General features: G+C 58.9%; 1 protein-coding gene across 4 annotated transcripts; it reads right to left on the reverse strand.

Moving 5' to 3' along the window:
- Window positions 1-661: 661 nt before the first annotated feature.
- SH3BP1 (SH3 domain binding protein 1) lies at window positions 662-13,243 on the reverse strand. Of its 4 annotated transcripts, none has more exons than XM_049115315.1 (18): window positions 13,029-13,241; window positions 11,792-11,840; window positions 11,456-11,560; window positions 10,321-10,397; window positions 9,673-9,784; window positions 9,485-9,561; window positions 8,854-8,998; window positions 8,243-8,311; window positions 7,992-8,082; window positions 7,423-7,568; window positions 6,762-6,873; window positions 6,318-6,399; window positions 6,151-6,231; window positions 5,589-5,705; window positions 4,771-4,868; window positions 4,055-4,214; window positions 2,918-3,012; window positions 662-939 (listed from the first exon to the last, which is right to left on the reverse strand). In XM_049115315.1, exons 1-18 carry the CDS (start codon window positions 13,085-13,087, stop codon window positions 791-793), a joined length of 1,824 nt encoding a protein of 607 aa, XP_048971272.1. In that variant the 5' UTR covers window positions 13,088-13,241; the 3' UTR covers window positions 662-790. The 4 variants fall into 4 exon arrangements, with proteins under 4 accessions (XP_048971272.1, XP_025316379.1, XP_048971273.1 ...); XM_025460594.3 differs by having other exon boundaries at window positions 807-1,572; window positions 13,029-13,243; XM_049115316.1 differs by having other exon boundaries at window positions 807-928.
- Between the last annotated feature and the right edge of the window lie 4,292 nt (window positions 13,244-17,535).

Below are 17,535 nucleotides of genomic sequence, written 5' to 3' on the forward strand. Positions count from 1 at the left end.
AAGACCTGGGAAAAGCCAAAAGCCACCCTGTCTCCCCTCTCTGAAGCTCAAATAATTTGTTCCCCAATGCCCTGGCCTTTTGCTCCAGTCTCAGGTGGTCTCCTTAGCCTGGAATGATCTTCCTTCTTCCCTTTTTCACCTGGTCAACTCCTAAAAGACTCCTCTCTGAGTCACCTCTTCCACGAGGAGGTTCAGCACAGAGCAGCCTCAGCGGTTTGCAGACAGAGCCAGCCCTGCTCCGCGAGGGGGCCTTGCCAGCATAGTCTGCGGACAGCAGGAGTTAGGGGAACTGGCAGCCACAGCAGCCAATGCTGATAGGGCACTTCTGTGCGCAAGGGTGGCGCAGTGGCCTTTACAGGAATGTGTCGTGTAGTCCTCAGAACACTTCTGGGGTGGAAATCACTGTGCCGTTCCCTGGCTGAGGAGGCTAGCATACTAGAAGTTAATAGCTCAGGCTGTGGGCAGCAGGCCCAGGCTCTGGAGTCCGTTAGACCTGGGTCCTGATTCCATGTCCCCGCCTCCCTTGCCTTGTGTCTGTTTGGCGGGTCTCTTTCTGAGCCTTGGTCTCCCCAACCTGTGAAAGGTAACGGGATTTACTTCCCAGGGAGAAGGTTCTATGGAAACCATACATGGAAAAGCACAGTGGATAGCACAGAGTATACGCTAAAAACGCTGGCTCTTTTTATTTCAGACAGGAAGAAAGGAAGGAGGCAAAAAATAGGAAGTATCTTCCCTTTCGTCCAAGTGGCTTCTTTATTTTGAGGGCAGAAAGAAAAAAAAAACCCAACTGTCATTTGGGCAGCTGCTCCAGTTTTGTCCAAAATAATTTATTTACCAGCCTTACAAAACAATATGTTGGCAAGAGAAAAATAACAGTCCCGTAGGTACAGGCAAGCCCCTCCTGCCTTCTGGTGGCTCCCCGGGGACCCTGCCAGGGAGCTGGAAGTCGGGTGAGGGGTCCCCAAGCCCAGGGTGGCTGCAGGAGGAAAAGATCTGGAAGTGGAGGACTGTCCTGAGTCCTCCTTGCCGTGGGGCCGACCCAGCGGGCACCAAGGCACTTGTAGGCAAAGGCTGGGGGACCCCACCCCTGGGAAGGGCAGGGCTGTGTCCAGGCGGACAGATGGGAGGGACAGGATGCTGGGGGCTGTCGCAGCCCCACTCAGTCGGTCTCTGAGGCAAGGCTCCTGGGCCGGGGTTGAGGGGGGATGGCTGGGGGGGTGGAGGTCCTGCCTACGGCCTCGGGGGCCCCTCCATCCTCTGTGGCTGCTCCCAGGTCCCCCTGCACAGGTGTGCTCAGAGAGAACGGGCTGGGTGAGGATGGCCCCGGGGAGGCCGGGCTGGGGGAGGCCGGTGAACGCCGGCTCTGGCGCCGGGTGGGCTGGGGAGGATTGGGGGGCAAGGGGGGTGGCACTGTGGGGGCCCGGAGGTTGCTGCCAACCAGACGGCGGGGCAGAGCCTGGGGGGCCACAGGGCTGCTAGAGCCAGGGGGTGTGAGGGGGGCTGGAGGGGAGGAGCGCATGCTGGAGACCTGGGGGGGCGGCATGGTGGGCCGGGCTGGCGCTGGGCGTTTGGCTGTGGAGGAAGGACAGGGGCAGTTAGGCATCCACACAGCCTGTGACCAAGCCACCAAGCTCCATGCTGCCTCAGGATCTTTGCATGTGCATTTGCTTCTGCCAGGAACACCCTTTCCACGGCTGGCTCCTCATCACTTGGGCCGCTCACCTGTGCTAGAATACACTCCTTCCGCTGCCCTGCTCTAGTCCTATTTTCCTGTTATATTTTCTTTTTTTTTTTTTTTTTCCTGTTATATTTTCTTCATAGAACTTGCTGCCCTCTGAAATGCGCTCGACTCCCTGACTAGAAGGGAAACTATGTGAGGCCACACCTACGTGGGCTTGGCTGGCACTGTTGGGGGCGCGGAGTGGGTGTTCACTACGTGTTTGTTGAATAAAGAACTGCTGGCTGTTTGCCCTGACTCCTGGGTCTTGCTCACCTCTCAGGAGCCCATCAGAAACACCCCACCCCAGTTTCTAACCTCATGAGGTGGCTGAGGGCCCAGGAGGCCTGCACTCTGGTCCTCACCCTGCCTCCACCCACTGGGGGTTTTTGGGCAAATCATGTGCCCCCTTAGGGCCTCAGTTTCCTCATTGGTTAGATGGGATGAAAGCCTGGACCTCCCCGGGCTGACACGAGGACTTTGGGGCAGTTGAGGGGCTGTGCTCCAGTGAGCACATATCCCTAGATGCCCCTTCCTGCAGGAAGGTCCCTCTGTGAAGTCACAGTCCTATCCTGCTGGGCCAGAGCTCCAGCTACCCCTTGGCTCCACGCTGTACCCCAGGTGCAGACTCCAGTGCCTCTGGGGCTGGCTGGGCCCTCTCATGTGTCCTGGTCCCCAGCAGTGACTTCCCATCTGAACCCTGGGCTTTCTCACCAGCTTGGCTTTAGGACAAGTCAACAGGTGAGTGCATCACAGGGGCTCATAGGAGCCTGAATTTCTGCTCACCTCCACCACTTCCCCACCTTGTTGCCCTGTGAAGCCTCCACCCCATCTTCTCTCCTCTTCGCTCCGCTCTCTGGACCCCTTCAGGGACTGGACACCATGCCCCCCAACTGCCACGATGGCTAAGCTTTAGCAAGCATTAACTATGCGCCAGGTGTGAGTCAGGCAGCACTATTTCACAAACAGCCCTACAAGGTAGGTGTGGTTACTGTTCTATTTCCACAGAGGAGGAGGGGCAGACATGGTGAAGTCACCTGCCCAAGGTCACAGGGCTGGAATCTGAACCCAGAGCGCCAGGCAGCAAACCTGGGCTCGTGGCCTCCCAGATTTCTGGCCTCCCCAGCTGTCTGAAAACATGAGATGGTCTGGATTGCTGGCCCCCCTTCCCTGCCCACCTTCTACCCCCTGCCAACTTACTCCTCCGAGCCATGTCCTCCGCTGGAGTGGCTGCCTCTGAGGGAGTCCTACTGACCTTGGGGGAGGCTGGTCTGGGGGGCGCCTCGGACTCTGTCCTGTGGAGGAAGGAGAGGGTCAGGGTCAGGTCTGGCCACCTCCCAGAAGTCTCCCGAAATCTTGGGGAGACTCCCAGTTGACAGGCCTTGTTTGAGTTCTTCCAGGATTTGTCCTGGGCCACCTTGTGGTAGGGCCTGGGATCTGTCCCCAAGATAGTCCCCCTGCCCTGCCCCCACTGGGGCCACAAGAAGATGCTTCTGGCCTTGGTCAGAGTTTGTATCCACTGGACCCCCGGCTTCTGTGTGAGGCTGCACCAGTGTCCATAGATCCCCGTGGGCCAGCAGGGCCTCAGCTCTAAGCCTCCCTGTGGTCTTCCCTGGCTGTTCTAGCCGCTAGAAGCCAGAGAGCAGCCGAGAAGCGGGAGGGGAGGCCATGGCTCATTCCTGGCTTCCTCCAGCTAGCTCTCTGCTCAGTTGCCTTCTCCTTGAGGAGGCCTTTCCTGATGCGCACCCTAAAGCAGCTGCCCACTCCAGCCTCCTAACCTGCTGTCTTCTGTTTAGGGACATGTCTCACTGCCTGGCACGACAGTATCTGTTTATGGGAGTGCTTGTTGACTCCCTCTGCCCCAGGAAAACAAGGTCTCAGGGCAGCATCTATCTGTCTTGCTTATCTGAAGAAAGTCACGGTTTGGGCCCTGGCAGTGTGATAACAGAACCATGCCTACTTGGTAGGGAGGCAACATGGTACCATGGAGCCCTTCTAGATTTAAAGGATCAAAGAGAAGACTGGAAGGTATTTACAAATTCCAGCTGCCCAGCCCCTTTGTTCCCTAAATCCCCAGGGCCTGAAACAGTGCCTGGCACACAGGAGGTGCTCAGCAAACTGCCGCATACTGAACGCGGGAACACATCACAGGCCGAGAGGAATACGGCTTCTGAGTCTCCACCCCACCCCCTCCAAATGGGGAAACCTGGTATTTGGGTATGAAAACACAATAATCACCTTTCCTAAAATGCTGCTGGAAGTCCTGAGATGGTGCCTCAGGCCGATGTCTTGGGGCAAAGACATTCATGGGGGTCATTCATATCCATCGGTCCTTACCTTTCCTTGGGGGCCAGTGAGGCTGGGGTCGGGGCTGGGGCCGGGACCGGGGCTGGGGCGGCTGCCACCATCGTTGGAAGCTCCTCAGCAGCTGGCCTGTTGCTGACCTTGTCCTGGGGGCCAGGGGCTGAGAATAGGCTTGACACGTTGAAGTTGATGTCTGCAGACAGAAGGAAGCGGGTCTGAACTTGCAGAACCTCTGCCAGCTGCCCTTAAAACCTAGGCCAGGGTCAGGACCGTTGTCCCTTTCCCCTGACAGTATGTGGACCCTGTTTCACCTTCCCGCTCCCATGTGAGCCTTACAACAATCCCGCAAGGCAAGCAGGATCATCCCCATTTTACAGATGAGACACTGAGGCTCAGAACAGGGAAGCAATGAGCTCCAGGCTTCGTGGTGAGTTCGTGGAGCTGCCAGGGACTGAAGCGGAGTCTGAAGGACACCGAGCTGGGCAGATGAGGGCACAAAGGGATAGGTTCACAAAGGCAGGCACTTCGGGGTGCCTGGGTGGCTCAGTCAGTTAAGTGTCTGCCTTCGGCTCAGGTCATGATCCCGGGACCCTGGGATCAAGTTCTGCTTTGGGCTCCCCGCTCAGCAGGAGTCTGCTTCTCCCTCTCGCTCTGCCCTCCACCCCTGCCCTGCTTGTGCTCTCTCTCACAAATAAATAAAATTAAAAAACAAAAACAAAAAACCCCAAACACAAAGGCAGGAGCTTCACCTCCAGGGAAGAGGGTGTCTGCGTTCTGTATCAGAGCCTCCACCACGCCCACCACCTGGATGGATGACACTGAGGCGGCGTCCAGCTGGGCCTGGTTCCTGGGGCAAAAGGGAACAGAAGTAAGCCGTCCATTTCCTAACAGTCTTCGTGACCCTAAGTCCCTTTCTGGCCCAATCACATCAAGTGCCCGTTCTCAGAAAAGCTCGCAGACGGCCAGCAGATGGCCAGCATGTTGCTCACATGCCCGACGTTCCCCCTCCTTCACCCACGACAGGTGTCACTAGTCAGAATGGTTTTTCCCTCACAGTTCGTGGATCAAGGGAGCCTCTACCAAGTAATCATCCTCAGCAGATGAATGAAATCTTTTTGCCATCAGTGACCAGGTGCATTATAATGACCCTTCACATACCCCACACTGCACTTTATAGCTTATAAACCATTTCTCCATTCGTTATCTCATCTAATTCCCAAAGCAAAAATCCTCAAAGTTTGTAGTTTCTCTCCAATTTACAGATGAAGAAATGGAGGTCCAGAGAGTGCCTCCCTGAAGCATTTCTGGAAGGGTGAGGGGTGGGGCTAGAACCAGATCTCTGGGCTCCCAGCCCTCCAAGCACCCCCCTACCATGATCACCCAACGCCTAGCTCCAAAGCCCTGTGGGGTCCGTGTTCCCTTTGGGCTGCTCCTCACGGCAGTTTCTTGAGAATAGGAGCCGCTCAACCCACTCCAAGGATGGGGAAACTGAGGCCCAGGGAAAACATAAGCAGGAGATGGTTGGAGTGGGTGACTGCCACCTTCCTCCCAACCTGTGGCCCCTCACCCTTCTTTCTCAGGGGGCCACAGCAGGTTGGGCCCCAGGACGATGGCGATGTTGCTGGGCGTCATCTTATTCACCTCCTGCTCCTCAGCCAGTCGTGCCAGGAACTTCATCAGGTACCTGGGGAGGCAGAAGGTGGGCTTGGCCAGGGACAGGGGCAAACTGCCCACGAACACCACAGATGCTCCTGAGGCCTCAGAATTCCTCAGCCTGGGGTTTCCAAAGAGAGGCAAAGGTCCCCCTCAGGATGGCTTAACATTTTTTAACAGTTAAATTAGCTGATCTGCTGAGTGCCACGTGTGTGTCAGGTGCTGGGCTAAGCTGCGAATCCCCCAGCCACCCTGCGGGGTAGGGACTGCCGTGCTGTTTTCCAGGTGAGGGCACTGAGGCACAGAGAGGTCAAATCACCTGGCCAGGGCCACACAGCCGCAGAGGTGGGAATTTCAAGCCAGGTGATGTGACTTCAGAGGTTTAGTTCAATGTCTAGTATAAAACACATGACTAGCACATCTTAGCTGTGTTTTTGGAAATACTGTTGAGGCCAAGGGGGCAGGCTCAGGCTCACCTGAGGTTGTTGAGGCTCTCCGGGGGCAGTCGGCTGCACACCTCCTGGAGGGCCTCCAGCCGGGCCCCTGGCTCCTTCAGGCTGGGGACAGGGAGAGACCTGGTGAGCCAGTCTAGGGCCCCAGGGCCCCACCCCTGCAGCCCTGCCTTCCCTAGCTCCCACCTCACCTGGCTGCCCTCATCCAATCGTCATAGAGGTCAAAGGTCATCAGAGGCTCTGGAAGCTCCCGCAGATAGGACTTGAGGGCACCTGAAATGGTGGTGGGGGTGTTGGACACAGTGCCCGAAGCCCCCACCTCCACCCCAGTGCCTAGCTCTCTCCATCTGTTAGGGACTAAGCCCTCGTTCACACTAACGTGTGCAGGTCTGATCATTTCTTTGGGCCGTGGGTCTTCTGGAGAAAATGATGAAGTCCAGTGAACTTGTTCCCAGGAGAATGTACATGCACTGCAGGGGGTTCATCACGGACGCCCCCCCCCCTTTTATGAACCCGCCTCCTGAGGGCTCGATTATCAGGCCTTCAGCCAACCATCACGGGAGCATTTCTGGCAGCTGCGGGGAAGGGATCTAGGGGGAAGGCCCCCTCCTCCCTGGGCTCCTGGGAGCAGGCACCTGCCACGGCGTGGGGGTCAGAGCAGAACTCCTGCAGGCTGCCGGGGTCCGAGGCCATGGTCTGCTTGAGGCGCTTCAGCACTGAGGCTCCAGCGGCCAGACGGAAGAGGCCCTGGGGTATGAGAGTGAACGGGTGGGGGAGTCACGGAGGGGTGGGCAGGGACGGACACCCTGGCGGGAGACAGGTGTCTGGATAGGAGTGGAAGGGAGAGAGGAGGCTGGCAGCACTGTCAAGACGTCTAAGTTGGTCTCTGAGTAGAGTTTGGCCTCCTCAGGGTCTGTCCTCAGGAAAGGAGCTGAAGACGAGCGACAGCCAGGTGCCTGGGATGGATGAGGGCCTGTGCAGTCGTGACTGCACCATGGGGGGTGCCCAGCTTCACTGCCACCCCCTCATGTGTCACTGGGCATGTTTTCCTCTTGGCCTCCGACTCCGACTTGGAAAGTGGAGCCAGTGAAGGGTTGTGGGGATAACTAAGTGTCAAGGCCTTAATAGCACAATGGCTGCCTCACGAGCATCACTGAGTGCCAGTTTGACCTCCGGAGGCTGTGGCCTCACAGGCACCTGGGCTCTAATGGTGGGATGACAACCACAGCCGGAGCAGTATGTGGAGCGGTGGCACAGAACCAGGTGCCCCGCCCTGACCTGCCCCCTGGGCCCCACCTCTTCCTTCATGCCCTCGGAAAGCAGCATCCTGACGCAGGCCTCAATGGGCAGCGCGATGTCCCGGCCCAGCTCTTGCAGATGGGTTCCCAGTGACACCCCATACACCCTGAAGAAGGGGGCGGCCATCATCGAGGGGGAGGGGTCTGCAGGGACGAGACAGATCAGCGGCCCAGGGTCCTCCCATCCCTGGCAGCCAGGGCAACCCCCTCCCCCCCCGCCCCGCCTTCCTCGAGGACTACTGCCTGGGCCAGTGGTACTACCTCCCACCCAACCCTCCAGGCCACATATCTGGAAATCACCCAGCATCTCTCTGGAATCCACCCACCTCCACTATTTCTGCCCTGCTCCAGGGCCCCTCCCTTCTTCCTAAAGGACTCCTGTCTTGCTCCCTTCACTCCATCCTCACACAGCAGACTACCTCTCCACCACAAATCGAATCAGAACTAATCTGCCCTGAACTCATCCATGGCTCCCTATGGCCTTTCAGGATGGAGCGCAAGCTTCTAAGCATGCCCTGAGTGGGGCTGGGTCCGGGGTGTGGGGCCAGGCCCGGCCTGTGTCCCCACCTGCTTGGCTGTGGTTCTCCCTCAGCTCAGCCAGGGCTGTGTCCAGCGAGCTCAGAGACTTGCGATGGTAATCCGCTTGAATCTCCATAAGCTGCAGAGACAAGTGGGGGACCCCCGGGGGAGTGAAGGAAGCTGTGCCTCCCTGGAGTCCGTGAGAACACACCCCTCCCTTCCACATCCTGAAGGATGTCCCAGTGGCCCCTGATGTCCACCCTTGAGTTCCAGCAGCTGGAGCCCAGTCTTGAACTCACATGGATGAAGTAGTTGGCATACGTGTCCTCCTTGGTGGCAAAGTGGTATAGGTCGGCCAAGTATTCATCCTTGGAGAGAGAGAAAGGGGAGGGCTCACCAGTGAGGCTGGGGCCCAGGGGCAAGCTGAGACCCTGAGGCACAGAGAGGGGTTAGTGACTTGTCCAAGCTGTACGTGGAGGGCCCTGGCCAGTTCTCTCTCTGCTACGGTTTGCATTTGGGGACACGGGAACCCGTTGAACTCTTGAAGGGCTTTTATAGCCTCTAGCCCTCATCTCTGTGCCACACACCTTAGCACAGTGGTTTGCATTATTCCCCATTCATTCCTTGACTCACTCAACAAACACGCCAAGACCATGGCAAACACAAGTCCCTGCCTCCCAGGAATCATGTGTGCGGTGTAGACAGAAGAGGCCATGAGCTGGTGGCTGAGCACAGAGCTTGGGGGCTGACTGCCTGGACTCAAATCCTGGCTCTGCTGTTTCCCAGTTGTGTGGCCTTGAGTGGGCACATCACCTCTCTGGGCTTCAGCTTCCTCTTCTGTGAAATGGGGAGGGGACCCGCCCGCCCTTGCCTCCCCCTCACAGCCGGGGAGCTCCAGGCGCCCACTCACCTTGCACTGCTCCACCTTCCTCTTCAGCTCCTCCTCCTCTTCCTTCAGTGTCTCCACCTTGGTGGCCGTGGCTGTATGGCTGTAACTTCCAGGGCCACTGCCCAGGCCCTGACTGCTGCCTGAGTTCTTAGCTGCCTGAGTGAGCCTGGTAATGATCCCCAAGTGGGGTGGTCAGTGTCCCCCTGCAGCACGTCCAGATCCAAGTGTCCCCTCCATATGCCTGCCCACCCAGGATTCTAGGGTTTAGGGATGAACATCCCAGAGCTCCGCTGGCCCTGGGCCTCACCCACGCCTGAGTCGCGAGTGCTCAGGGCCTCCCCCTGGTGGTGGGCTTGGTGATTAAGGCCACCCAGCTCCAGAGTGGAGGGTGGGGGCCTCCTGCAGGCCAGGGATCTTGGAGGATCATTCCTGGCTATCCGAGGCTCTGGGGTTACGTGCAGCTGGCAAGAGCGCGTGCACACACATGTTCACAGAGGCACTCTTACAGGTGCATTCCTAAACGCTAGATGTGTGCACAAGTACTCACACTAACTCTACCCAGTGGTCCCTGCTGCATCCTCCTAGTGTGGCTTCTGGCCACCTCTGTAGGCTGACCTAGGTGCGGACCCCACCCAGGGCCTATGGCTCCCACCTGCTCTTAAGGGTGTTCCAGTCGGAGACCAGCTTCTGCAGGCTTTTCTTATGCTTGAGGATGGCTGGCAGCTCCTCCTGGGGGTAGGCACAGGGAGGGAGGGGGTCAGCGGCCGAGGAGGTTGGAGTTGAGGCTGGGGGAGCGGAGGGCTGGGGATGGGGTGAGGATGGGGAAGTGGGGAGGGTCACCTCACTCAGCCTGCTGAGTGGCTGCAGAACATCCCTCTCCAGGGTCATCTCAAACTCGGCCAGAATGCGGGCCAGCTGGTTCTGAATAGCACAGCTCATCTCTAGGGCTTTCCTGTGGACACAACACCAGTGGGCCCAGCGCTCCCGCAGCTCCTCACCCCCATCTGGAAACACTTGGGGGGTCTCCTCCCTCCCCATCACCTCCTGCCCCTTCTATCTCTCCTACATCTTTTCTGAGCCAAACACCCTCCCAGGGATCCCTGGGTGGCGCAGCGGTTTGGCGCCTGCCTTTGGCCCAGGGCGCGATCCTGGAGACCCAGGATCGAATCCCACATCAGGCTCCCGGTGCATGGAGCCTGCTTCTCCCTCTGCCTGTGTCTCTGCCTCTCTCTCTCTCTCTCTCTGTGACTATCATAAATAAGTAAAAATTAAAAAAAAAAAAATTTAAAAAAAAAAAATAAAAAAAAAAACAAACACCCTCCCAGACCTGGCCGCCCTCTCTGACCTGGACACTGCCCCCCGGCGCAGACACGACCCTCAGCCTGGTCATCCTCCCGTTGTGGACGCCCTTCCACACCTGGACCCCCTCCCAGCTCAGATCCCCCTTTGGCATCTCTGGGTGAGGGACGGGGCCCTGTCTGTGCTCACCCCATGCTGGAATCGGGGTCCAGCTCCTTGAAGCTCTCGGCCATCGTGGTGGACAGAGCCATGAGGGGGAGCTTCTTCTGCAGGAAGGGCAGGCCGGGCTGTGAGCACCTGCTGGGTCTCCCTCCACCCCACCCAAGCATGTAGACAGTTCCTCGGGGACGGAGCCCCACTGAGGCACTGAGCATGGACAGGGGAGCAGGGAAGCCAAGATGGCCACAGTCTTAGGTGGGAGTGGAGACAGGATGATGACCAGGCATGGCTGAGCGACATCTCCCTGTGACCATGTCCCCCACCCCGTCCCATCTGGGGTGCCCTTTTCGCCTCCCAGAAACGAATCCACTGAGCACGAAGGGATGACCAAGTACCCTCCCACACCAGAAAACTAAGAAGAGGGGGCATGGAGCTTGCCCGAGTTCACACAGCTGGAAGGAGGACAGAGGCGCTAGGAGCTCCCTGGGAGTGGGGCTGTTCCCCTGCCCCAGGGGAATCTGTGGCTTGGCCTTAGTCACTGCTGAACTCAAAACCCTCCCACCTACAAGTTACGAAGAGCACCAGCTTGGGTCAGAAAGACCAGGGATTAAATCTCAGTTCTGCCACTTATTAGTCGTGTGACCTTGAGACTTCACCTCCTGGTGTCCATTTCCTCATCTGTACAAAGTGCTAATGAGGGCAGCCTCCTCCTAGGGGTGTCGTCAGCGGTAAGTGAGACAACACGTTGACACAGCTGAGCAACAGACTAGCAGTCACCGGTCTACAAATGCTCGCTGTGGATTGATACCGGTGAGTATTAATATCAGCCCAAATGCCACTTCCTTCAGGAAGCCCTCCCACACGGCCTCAGTTCAGAGGCCTGCTCTGGTCCGCTCTGGGGCTGACCAGACAGAGAAGTTCAGGTGCTGTAGGAGGCCTGGCTCTGCCTCAGGGGAGTCCGTGCAGATGGGACCAGGGTCAAGAAGGGGGTGGGGAAGAGATACAGCCGTGTCACTGGGGTGCCTGAAGGGTCTTGGGACAATGCAGGCCCCACCCCCTCAGAGCCAGAGACTCAGATGGGCAGGGAGACCCCAGCCCTGCCCTCACTCCCCCACTGGGCAGAGGTGTCCTGTCCAGGCCCCAACTCCCTGGGACCCCCACTCACCACCCGCTTGTCCATGTCCGCCCCGCTCTGGCCCTGCAGACAGGCCTGCAGCCGTTTGTGGACATTGTGGGCTGCTCGCTTGGCCGGCTCCAGGCGCTGCTCTACCTGGAGAGGGGGTCGGGGTTTATGGATCATAGGAGGTGGTTGCCCCCTGCCCCCCACTGCCCCATTCTTTCCCCGAGCAGGAGCCACTTTTCTCTTCCCTCCTCCTGGAGACCATGGCCAACAGCTTGGGGGATGACTCAACCGGGTCCCCCAAATGGCGTCCTCACGCGGCCCTCTGCTAACAGCTTGCACGGGCCTGCCTTGCCACCCGCTGCCGGCCCAGGCATGTACCTGCTGCAGGTCCTCCCCAAGGAACTCAGCCGTCTCTGTCTCCGGGGTGCTGTGGGGGAGGGAGGAGCTTCTGCTGAGGCCGCCCAGGTTAGGAAACCCCCTGCCTCCCCCTGCCCCCTCAGCAGGGCACCTGGACCCCTGTTGCTTCCAGGGCCCCTCCTCTTGGGGCCCGCCCTGGGTGGCCTGCCTGTCAGCCTCATCCCAGTCGGAGCACATTCCATGGGGGCGGGAATAGGATACGAGGCTTTTTCCTCCTCCACCCAGGGCTGTGTCCTGAGAGAGGGTGGATGAAACCCAAGGCGGTGAGGTTGGGAAGCCACCCCAGCCTCTTCTGCTGACCCTGGGGAGAGGAGGCCAGGCAGGCCCCAAGAACGGGAAGTGTGCGAGCTCAGACTCCTGGGCTGTCAGTCATGCAGGAGTCAGGACTGCAGTGGTGTGCAAGCCCTGAACCCCTGTTCAGGGACACTTGGGGACACTGAAGCCCAGAGCAAGGGCGCCTGACTGCCGAGGCTCACATAGGCATCCATGCGGTGGGAGACTAGAGCCAGGCCTTTGGACTCTCAGTCCCCTCCCCTGGGCCAAGAGAATGGGAAACTCCCAACACAGAGGGAAGAGGAGAGAAGACAGGCCTTGGGAGCTCCCCAAACTTCTGGCCTCCACTCCACCGGCTCTGGGGGCCAGCTGGTGAGAACAGAGACCTGGGGATGTTTCCACCTGAGGCTGGGAAAAGCAGAAGCAAGATAGAGAAGCTGGAGGCCTCTGGGCTGGGGGTGGGGTGGAGGGGGAGAGGCACAAAGCAGGACAAGAGGCCCCTCCTCCCACCACAGGGACCTAGTCTCCTCTCCTCCCCCAAGGTTTGGGGCCCGATCGCCCCCAATTGCCCCCGATCGCCCCCACTCCAGGCGACCAGAGATGGTTAGCTGTCCCCATTGTACAGAGGGGACAAGTGAGGCCAGGAAGGACCGTTCGCTCAAGAGGCTCATGGAGGCCGAGAAGACCCAGCATCCCTGATCCTCCCTGCACGCAGAGGGCTGGGGGTGCCCCCTTCCCCAAAGGGCCTTGCCCCTCCCGCTCTGGCCGGGCGTGGGGGTGGCTCTCGGAGGCGGGGGAGCGACGGCAGGGCTCTGGCCGGTCCGAGGGTGTCTGTCCCGCCGTCCCCAGCCTCCCCGCCCCTCGACGGCCGCTAGGGTCCGGCGGGGGTGAGTGTGGGGCGGGGAGGGAGAGGGTTGACACTCACCGTCCCAAGCTGCCCGTCTGGGCCAGCTGCCGCATGCGATGCAGCTGCCTCTTCATCATCTTGGGCGCGGGCGGGGGGCCGCGGGGTCACGGTGGGGGGCGAGGGCCCGGCAGCCCCCGGCCCAGCCTGCCTGCGCCCGCAGCGCCGCGCTCGCCCCGGATGGGTGGGCGGCGCTCTCCGCTTCCTGGGCCGGCGGCGCTCGGGCGGCCGCTCGCTCCCGCCCCCTCCGCGGCGACTCCGCCCCCGGCCCCCAGGTCACTCCTCTCTCCAAGTTTGTTTGCTCGCTCGCCCCCGGCTTCCGGGCCCCCCGCGGTCCCCGGCCGGTCCCCGCGACTCGTCGGGCGGTCCACAGGTTGGTGGCGGCCCCGCCCCCGGCCCCGCCCCGCCCGGTGGCGGGAAGCAGGTAAGCCGGCTCCTGCCACCTCGCGGCCGGACTCTGGGCTCCGCCCCACGCCAGCCCCCGGCCCGGGGTTTCGGTCCCGCACCCCTCTTAAAGGTAAAGAGGGCCCCGCAGGCCTCTCCGGCCCGCGCCGGCGCACCCGGGCCTGCCGAAGGGTGCTGCCCTGGGCTCCTCTCCGAAGGACCTCCTGGCCACCTCGAGCTAGAGATGACCCCTGCCTGTTCCCCTACTGGAGACTTTGGAGACTGGCCAGGACTTCGGCTTCCTGGGGCCACTGTGTTGCTTTGTGCCCTTGGACAAGGCACTAGAACTCTGGACTTGCTCTTTAATGGTCTGATGGGCCAACTGAACTGCCCATCCTGGAGAGCGGACAAGATAACCTTGCCTGTTCCCGTTGTCCCTTTAAGGGGGGGGGTGCCCCACCCTCCAGAGCAGCTCCCTGACATCCAGCTCCTTCCCAGCCCCAGCACAGTTCTCTCCCCCGTCCTTAAAGCCTCTCGTTCCAGCAGACTTTGTGAATCCTTGCCCTTCCTCTTGTAAGACAGTGAGGTGAGTGCTGCTCTGAGCCCCCAGACTCAGTGGTAGTGATTCTTGGCCCTCCACCCAAAACACAGTTGGGCATACACTAGGTGCTTCATAACTGTTAGTTAATACAAAATGAGGGACTTTAGGGGAGCACCTGGATGACTCAGTGGTTGAATGTCTGCCTTCAGCTCAGGGCATGATCCCAGGGTCCTGGGATCCAGTTCCGCATCCAGCTCCCTGCACAGAGCCTGCTTCTCCCTCTGCCTGTGTCTCTGCCTCTCTCTCTGTCTCTCATGAATAAATTAAATCTACCAAAAAAAAAAAAAAAAAAAAGGACCTTAGGAAACAGTAGGGTCTCCTTACTCTGAACCCCTGGACCCCTTCGGCATTAGGGACCCCAGGGAGAGTGGGAGGGGGAGAGACAGCCGTATGGTCTTGCCCAGCCTTTGCTTTGTTGGGAGTTTTAACTCAGTTTGAGGATTACTTGAGCGCCTACTGTGTGTGGGTAGGCAGACTGGGTACTTCATGGGGGCAGGACCTTGGCCTCAGACAGGGGCCCTGCCACAGGGCGAGCACTCACTGGGTGCTGGCTGCTTGCTCCTCCAGGCCCCTGAAGGGAGAGCCAGACCGGCCCAGCAGGAGTGGGGAGGAGGTGAGAAGGGAACCCTCTAGCTGCTGCTGCTGCTGCCGAGTCAGAGCCTCACAGCCCCTCAGCCCCGGGGCCCACCTGAGTGTGGAATCCACTGGATCCAAGGCTCAAGCTGGCATAAGGAGATCCCAGACAAGGTTTCTTAGCCCACCTCCCTTTCACCAACTGGAAGGCCTCTGGAGGAAATTCTAGAAAAGGGGCAGGGCTTGAGGAATGCCTTGATGGTGGGAGAAATCAGAGTCCAGTCTAGACCTGGCTTCTTCAGATGCGGGGTTAGGGTTTGCAAGGTTTGGGTTCCAGTCCTGGCCTTTCCCAATTCCTCACTGGCCAGATCCCAGAACATCAGGGTGGTTCAAGTCTCCCCCCATTTCTGCAATGGGCACAGCCTACTGTGTGCACAAGTAGGAAGCTGAAGACTCCTAAGCCAGCAGCTTGACACCAGGTGCCACTGTCTTGCTGTCTCAGAAATCTGTGGGTTACAGGGTGTTCCCACCCTGTTTCAGCCTGCCTCCAGCCTGGAACACACTGGGCTGGGTTTGCCCACTTCTTCAGCTCCTCTCAAGGTCCCTGAGGGCAAGGTCTGGCTTCTACCTTTGTCCCCTCTAGGCTCGCCCAGGCCTGGGCCCCAGCTTGGGTCCGCAGGGGGGTCAGGACACTTGGGCCATAGCAGTAGCAGCTGAAAACCACCAGGGTCGTCTAATCAGCGCGGTGGAGCTCTGCACCTCTCACCCAGGCTCCCCTTCGGTCTGGCCCAAGAGCTCTTCTCTGTCTGGTCTGGGTGGGGCTGCTGTGCCTCTGGGTTGGATGAGGGGTATGTTTTAGGGTATATTTAAGCTTGAGCACACTTGGATGCTGAATCATAAAAGTTTGGAAGCCCCAAAGGTTGGATCATTGGCTGTTCCTTCGAAGGATGTTGTAATCAGAGACTTTTGGACACTGGAAATTATATCAGTGAATGTTGAGATCGTAGTTTTAGAAGCGCAGATGCATGGGGGGGGGGGAGGGCGCACTTCAGAGGTCACCAACACCATCTCCAATCACAAGAGCTTTTCACACTGCCTTGTGAGGGCTTGTCGACTTGGCTGGCTTTCCTCTGCTCGTGCCGAATCCTGCGTGGCCTAGCAATGTGCCATGGTCCCAGGAGCTCAATAGACCGGGCTGACTTGAATGCAAGTGAAGGCATTGCATCAATGGACACTTATTTCCAACCCAGAGACAGTAAGAACAGAGCTCAAGTGTGTGTGGATGAAACCGGCCAGCTGGGCTCAGCCTCGAACTAGCTGGGTGACCTTGGGTGAGGTAGTCCACCTGTCTGAGCTCAGTGTCCTGGGTAAAATGAGAACAATAGTGGGTACCTGACAGATTCTTTTGAGGACTAAAGGAGTTTCTACGTAAAATGCTTTTAACAGGCCCTGCTCCTTGTTATCCAGCCTGCAAAGTCTGGAATGAAAAGACTCTTGCCTCCATTTCTGCCTAGTTGCCCCCTAAATGTGTCCTGCTGCCTTCTTGGGACAATAGCACTTTTTTTTTTTTTAAAGACTTTATTTATTCATGAGAGACACAGAGACAGAGAGGCAGAGACACAGGCAGAGGGAGAAGCAGGCTCCATGCAGGGAGTCTGACGTGGGACTCGATCCCGGGACTCCAGGATCAGGCCCTGGGCTGAAGGCAGGCGCTCAACCGCTGAGCCACCCAGGTGTCCCATAATAGCACATTTTTTTCACATACTTGCATACATCTCCCAGTAAGGCTGGCATCATAATCCCCATTATCCCCTACTGATAAATAGGCCAAGGCTCCGGGGCACCAGGTCCATCCCCAGGTCCCTCACGGTTATGTGGTAGAGGCCAAGTTAGAAAGCTGACCTGAGGGACACCTGGGTGGCTCAGTGGTTGCGCGTCTGCCTTTGGCTCGGGTTGTGATCCCGGGATCCTGGGATCGAGTCCCATGTCGGGCTCCCTGCATGGAGCCTGCTTCTCTCTCTGTGTCTCTCATGGATAAATAAAATCTTAAAAGAGGAAAAAAAAAATCAAGCTGACCCGACAGGCTCCCAAGCCCTCACATGCATGCCAGATGCCACTGCTTGGAGGCTCCCGAAATGCTGCCCCCTGCCCCCTCCATCCCCACGGCTGCCTCCCGGGGGCAAGCCTGGGACAGCCTGGGAAGTGTCAGCGGGTGAAGCTCAAGCAGAACATGCGCAGGGAGGCCAGTGGCTGGCGCGGAGGTGATGGTAGCTGGGTCGGCTGCGGGGCCACTGGATTGAGCAGGAACGTCACGTTACGGACACTTGAGCAGATCGCTTGTTTGTGGTCCTACCAGGGCCGGGCTCTGAGTGGAAGCTTCTGCCCAGGGTGGCCAGGCCTGCGGGGTGATTTCTGGGGCTCTGAGAACTTGCCTGCCTCCTTCCCAAGCCAGAAGCACTTTCCCAGAAGGAAACCCTAGGAGGGGCAAAGGCAAGAGGACTTCCCAATCCTGACAGCCCTCCAGAGTTTGTGCGCTGATAACCCTGGCTTCAGGGTACAGCGGCCCACGGAGGGCTGGGGAGAGAGGGCTCCTCGGGAGACCAGGGTGCGGGGCGGGGGTGGGGTGGGGGGTGCACACAGCGTGCTGCCGGAGGGCACCTCACCTGACAGCTGGTTGGACTCGCCCTAATGTGTGCCCTCAGGCATTTACAAGCTCTGTGAGCCTCGATTTTCTTGTCAACTCTTGTCACTGCAGGCAGTTCTGAGGACGAGTGCCAGGCCAGGCCTCGGGCTGGCTCCTGTGCCCTCCTCCTGTGCAGATAGGGGCAGAGACAGGCTCTCAGGCGGGTGGCGGCCCCTCGGGTCCTGGTGGCTGCCACAAACAGATGAGCAGTGTGCTGTAGTTGCCAAAAAAGAAACCCAAACGAGCTGCTTTCTCCAGCCGCATGAATAGAAGTGGAAGTGTGGCTT

This window comes from Canis lupus, chromosome 10 (assembly GCF_003254725.2).
Source record: "Canis lupus dingo isolate Sandy chromosome 10, ASM325472v2, whole genome shotgun sequence".
NCBI lineage: Eukaryota > Metazoa > Chordata > Mammalia > Carnivora > Canidae > Canis > Canis lupus.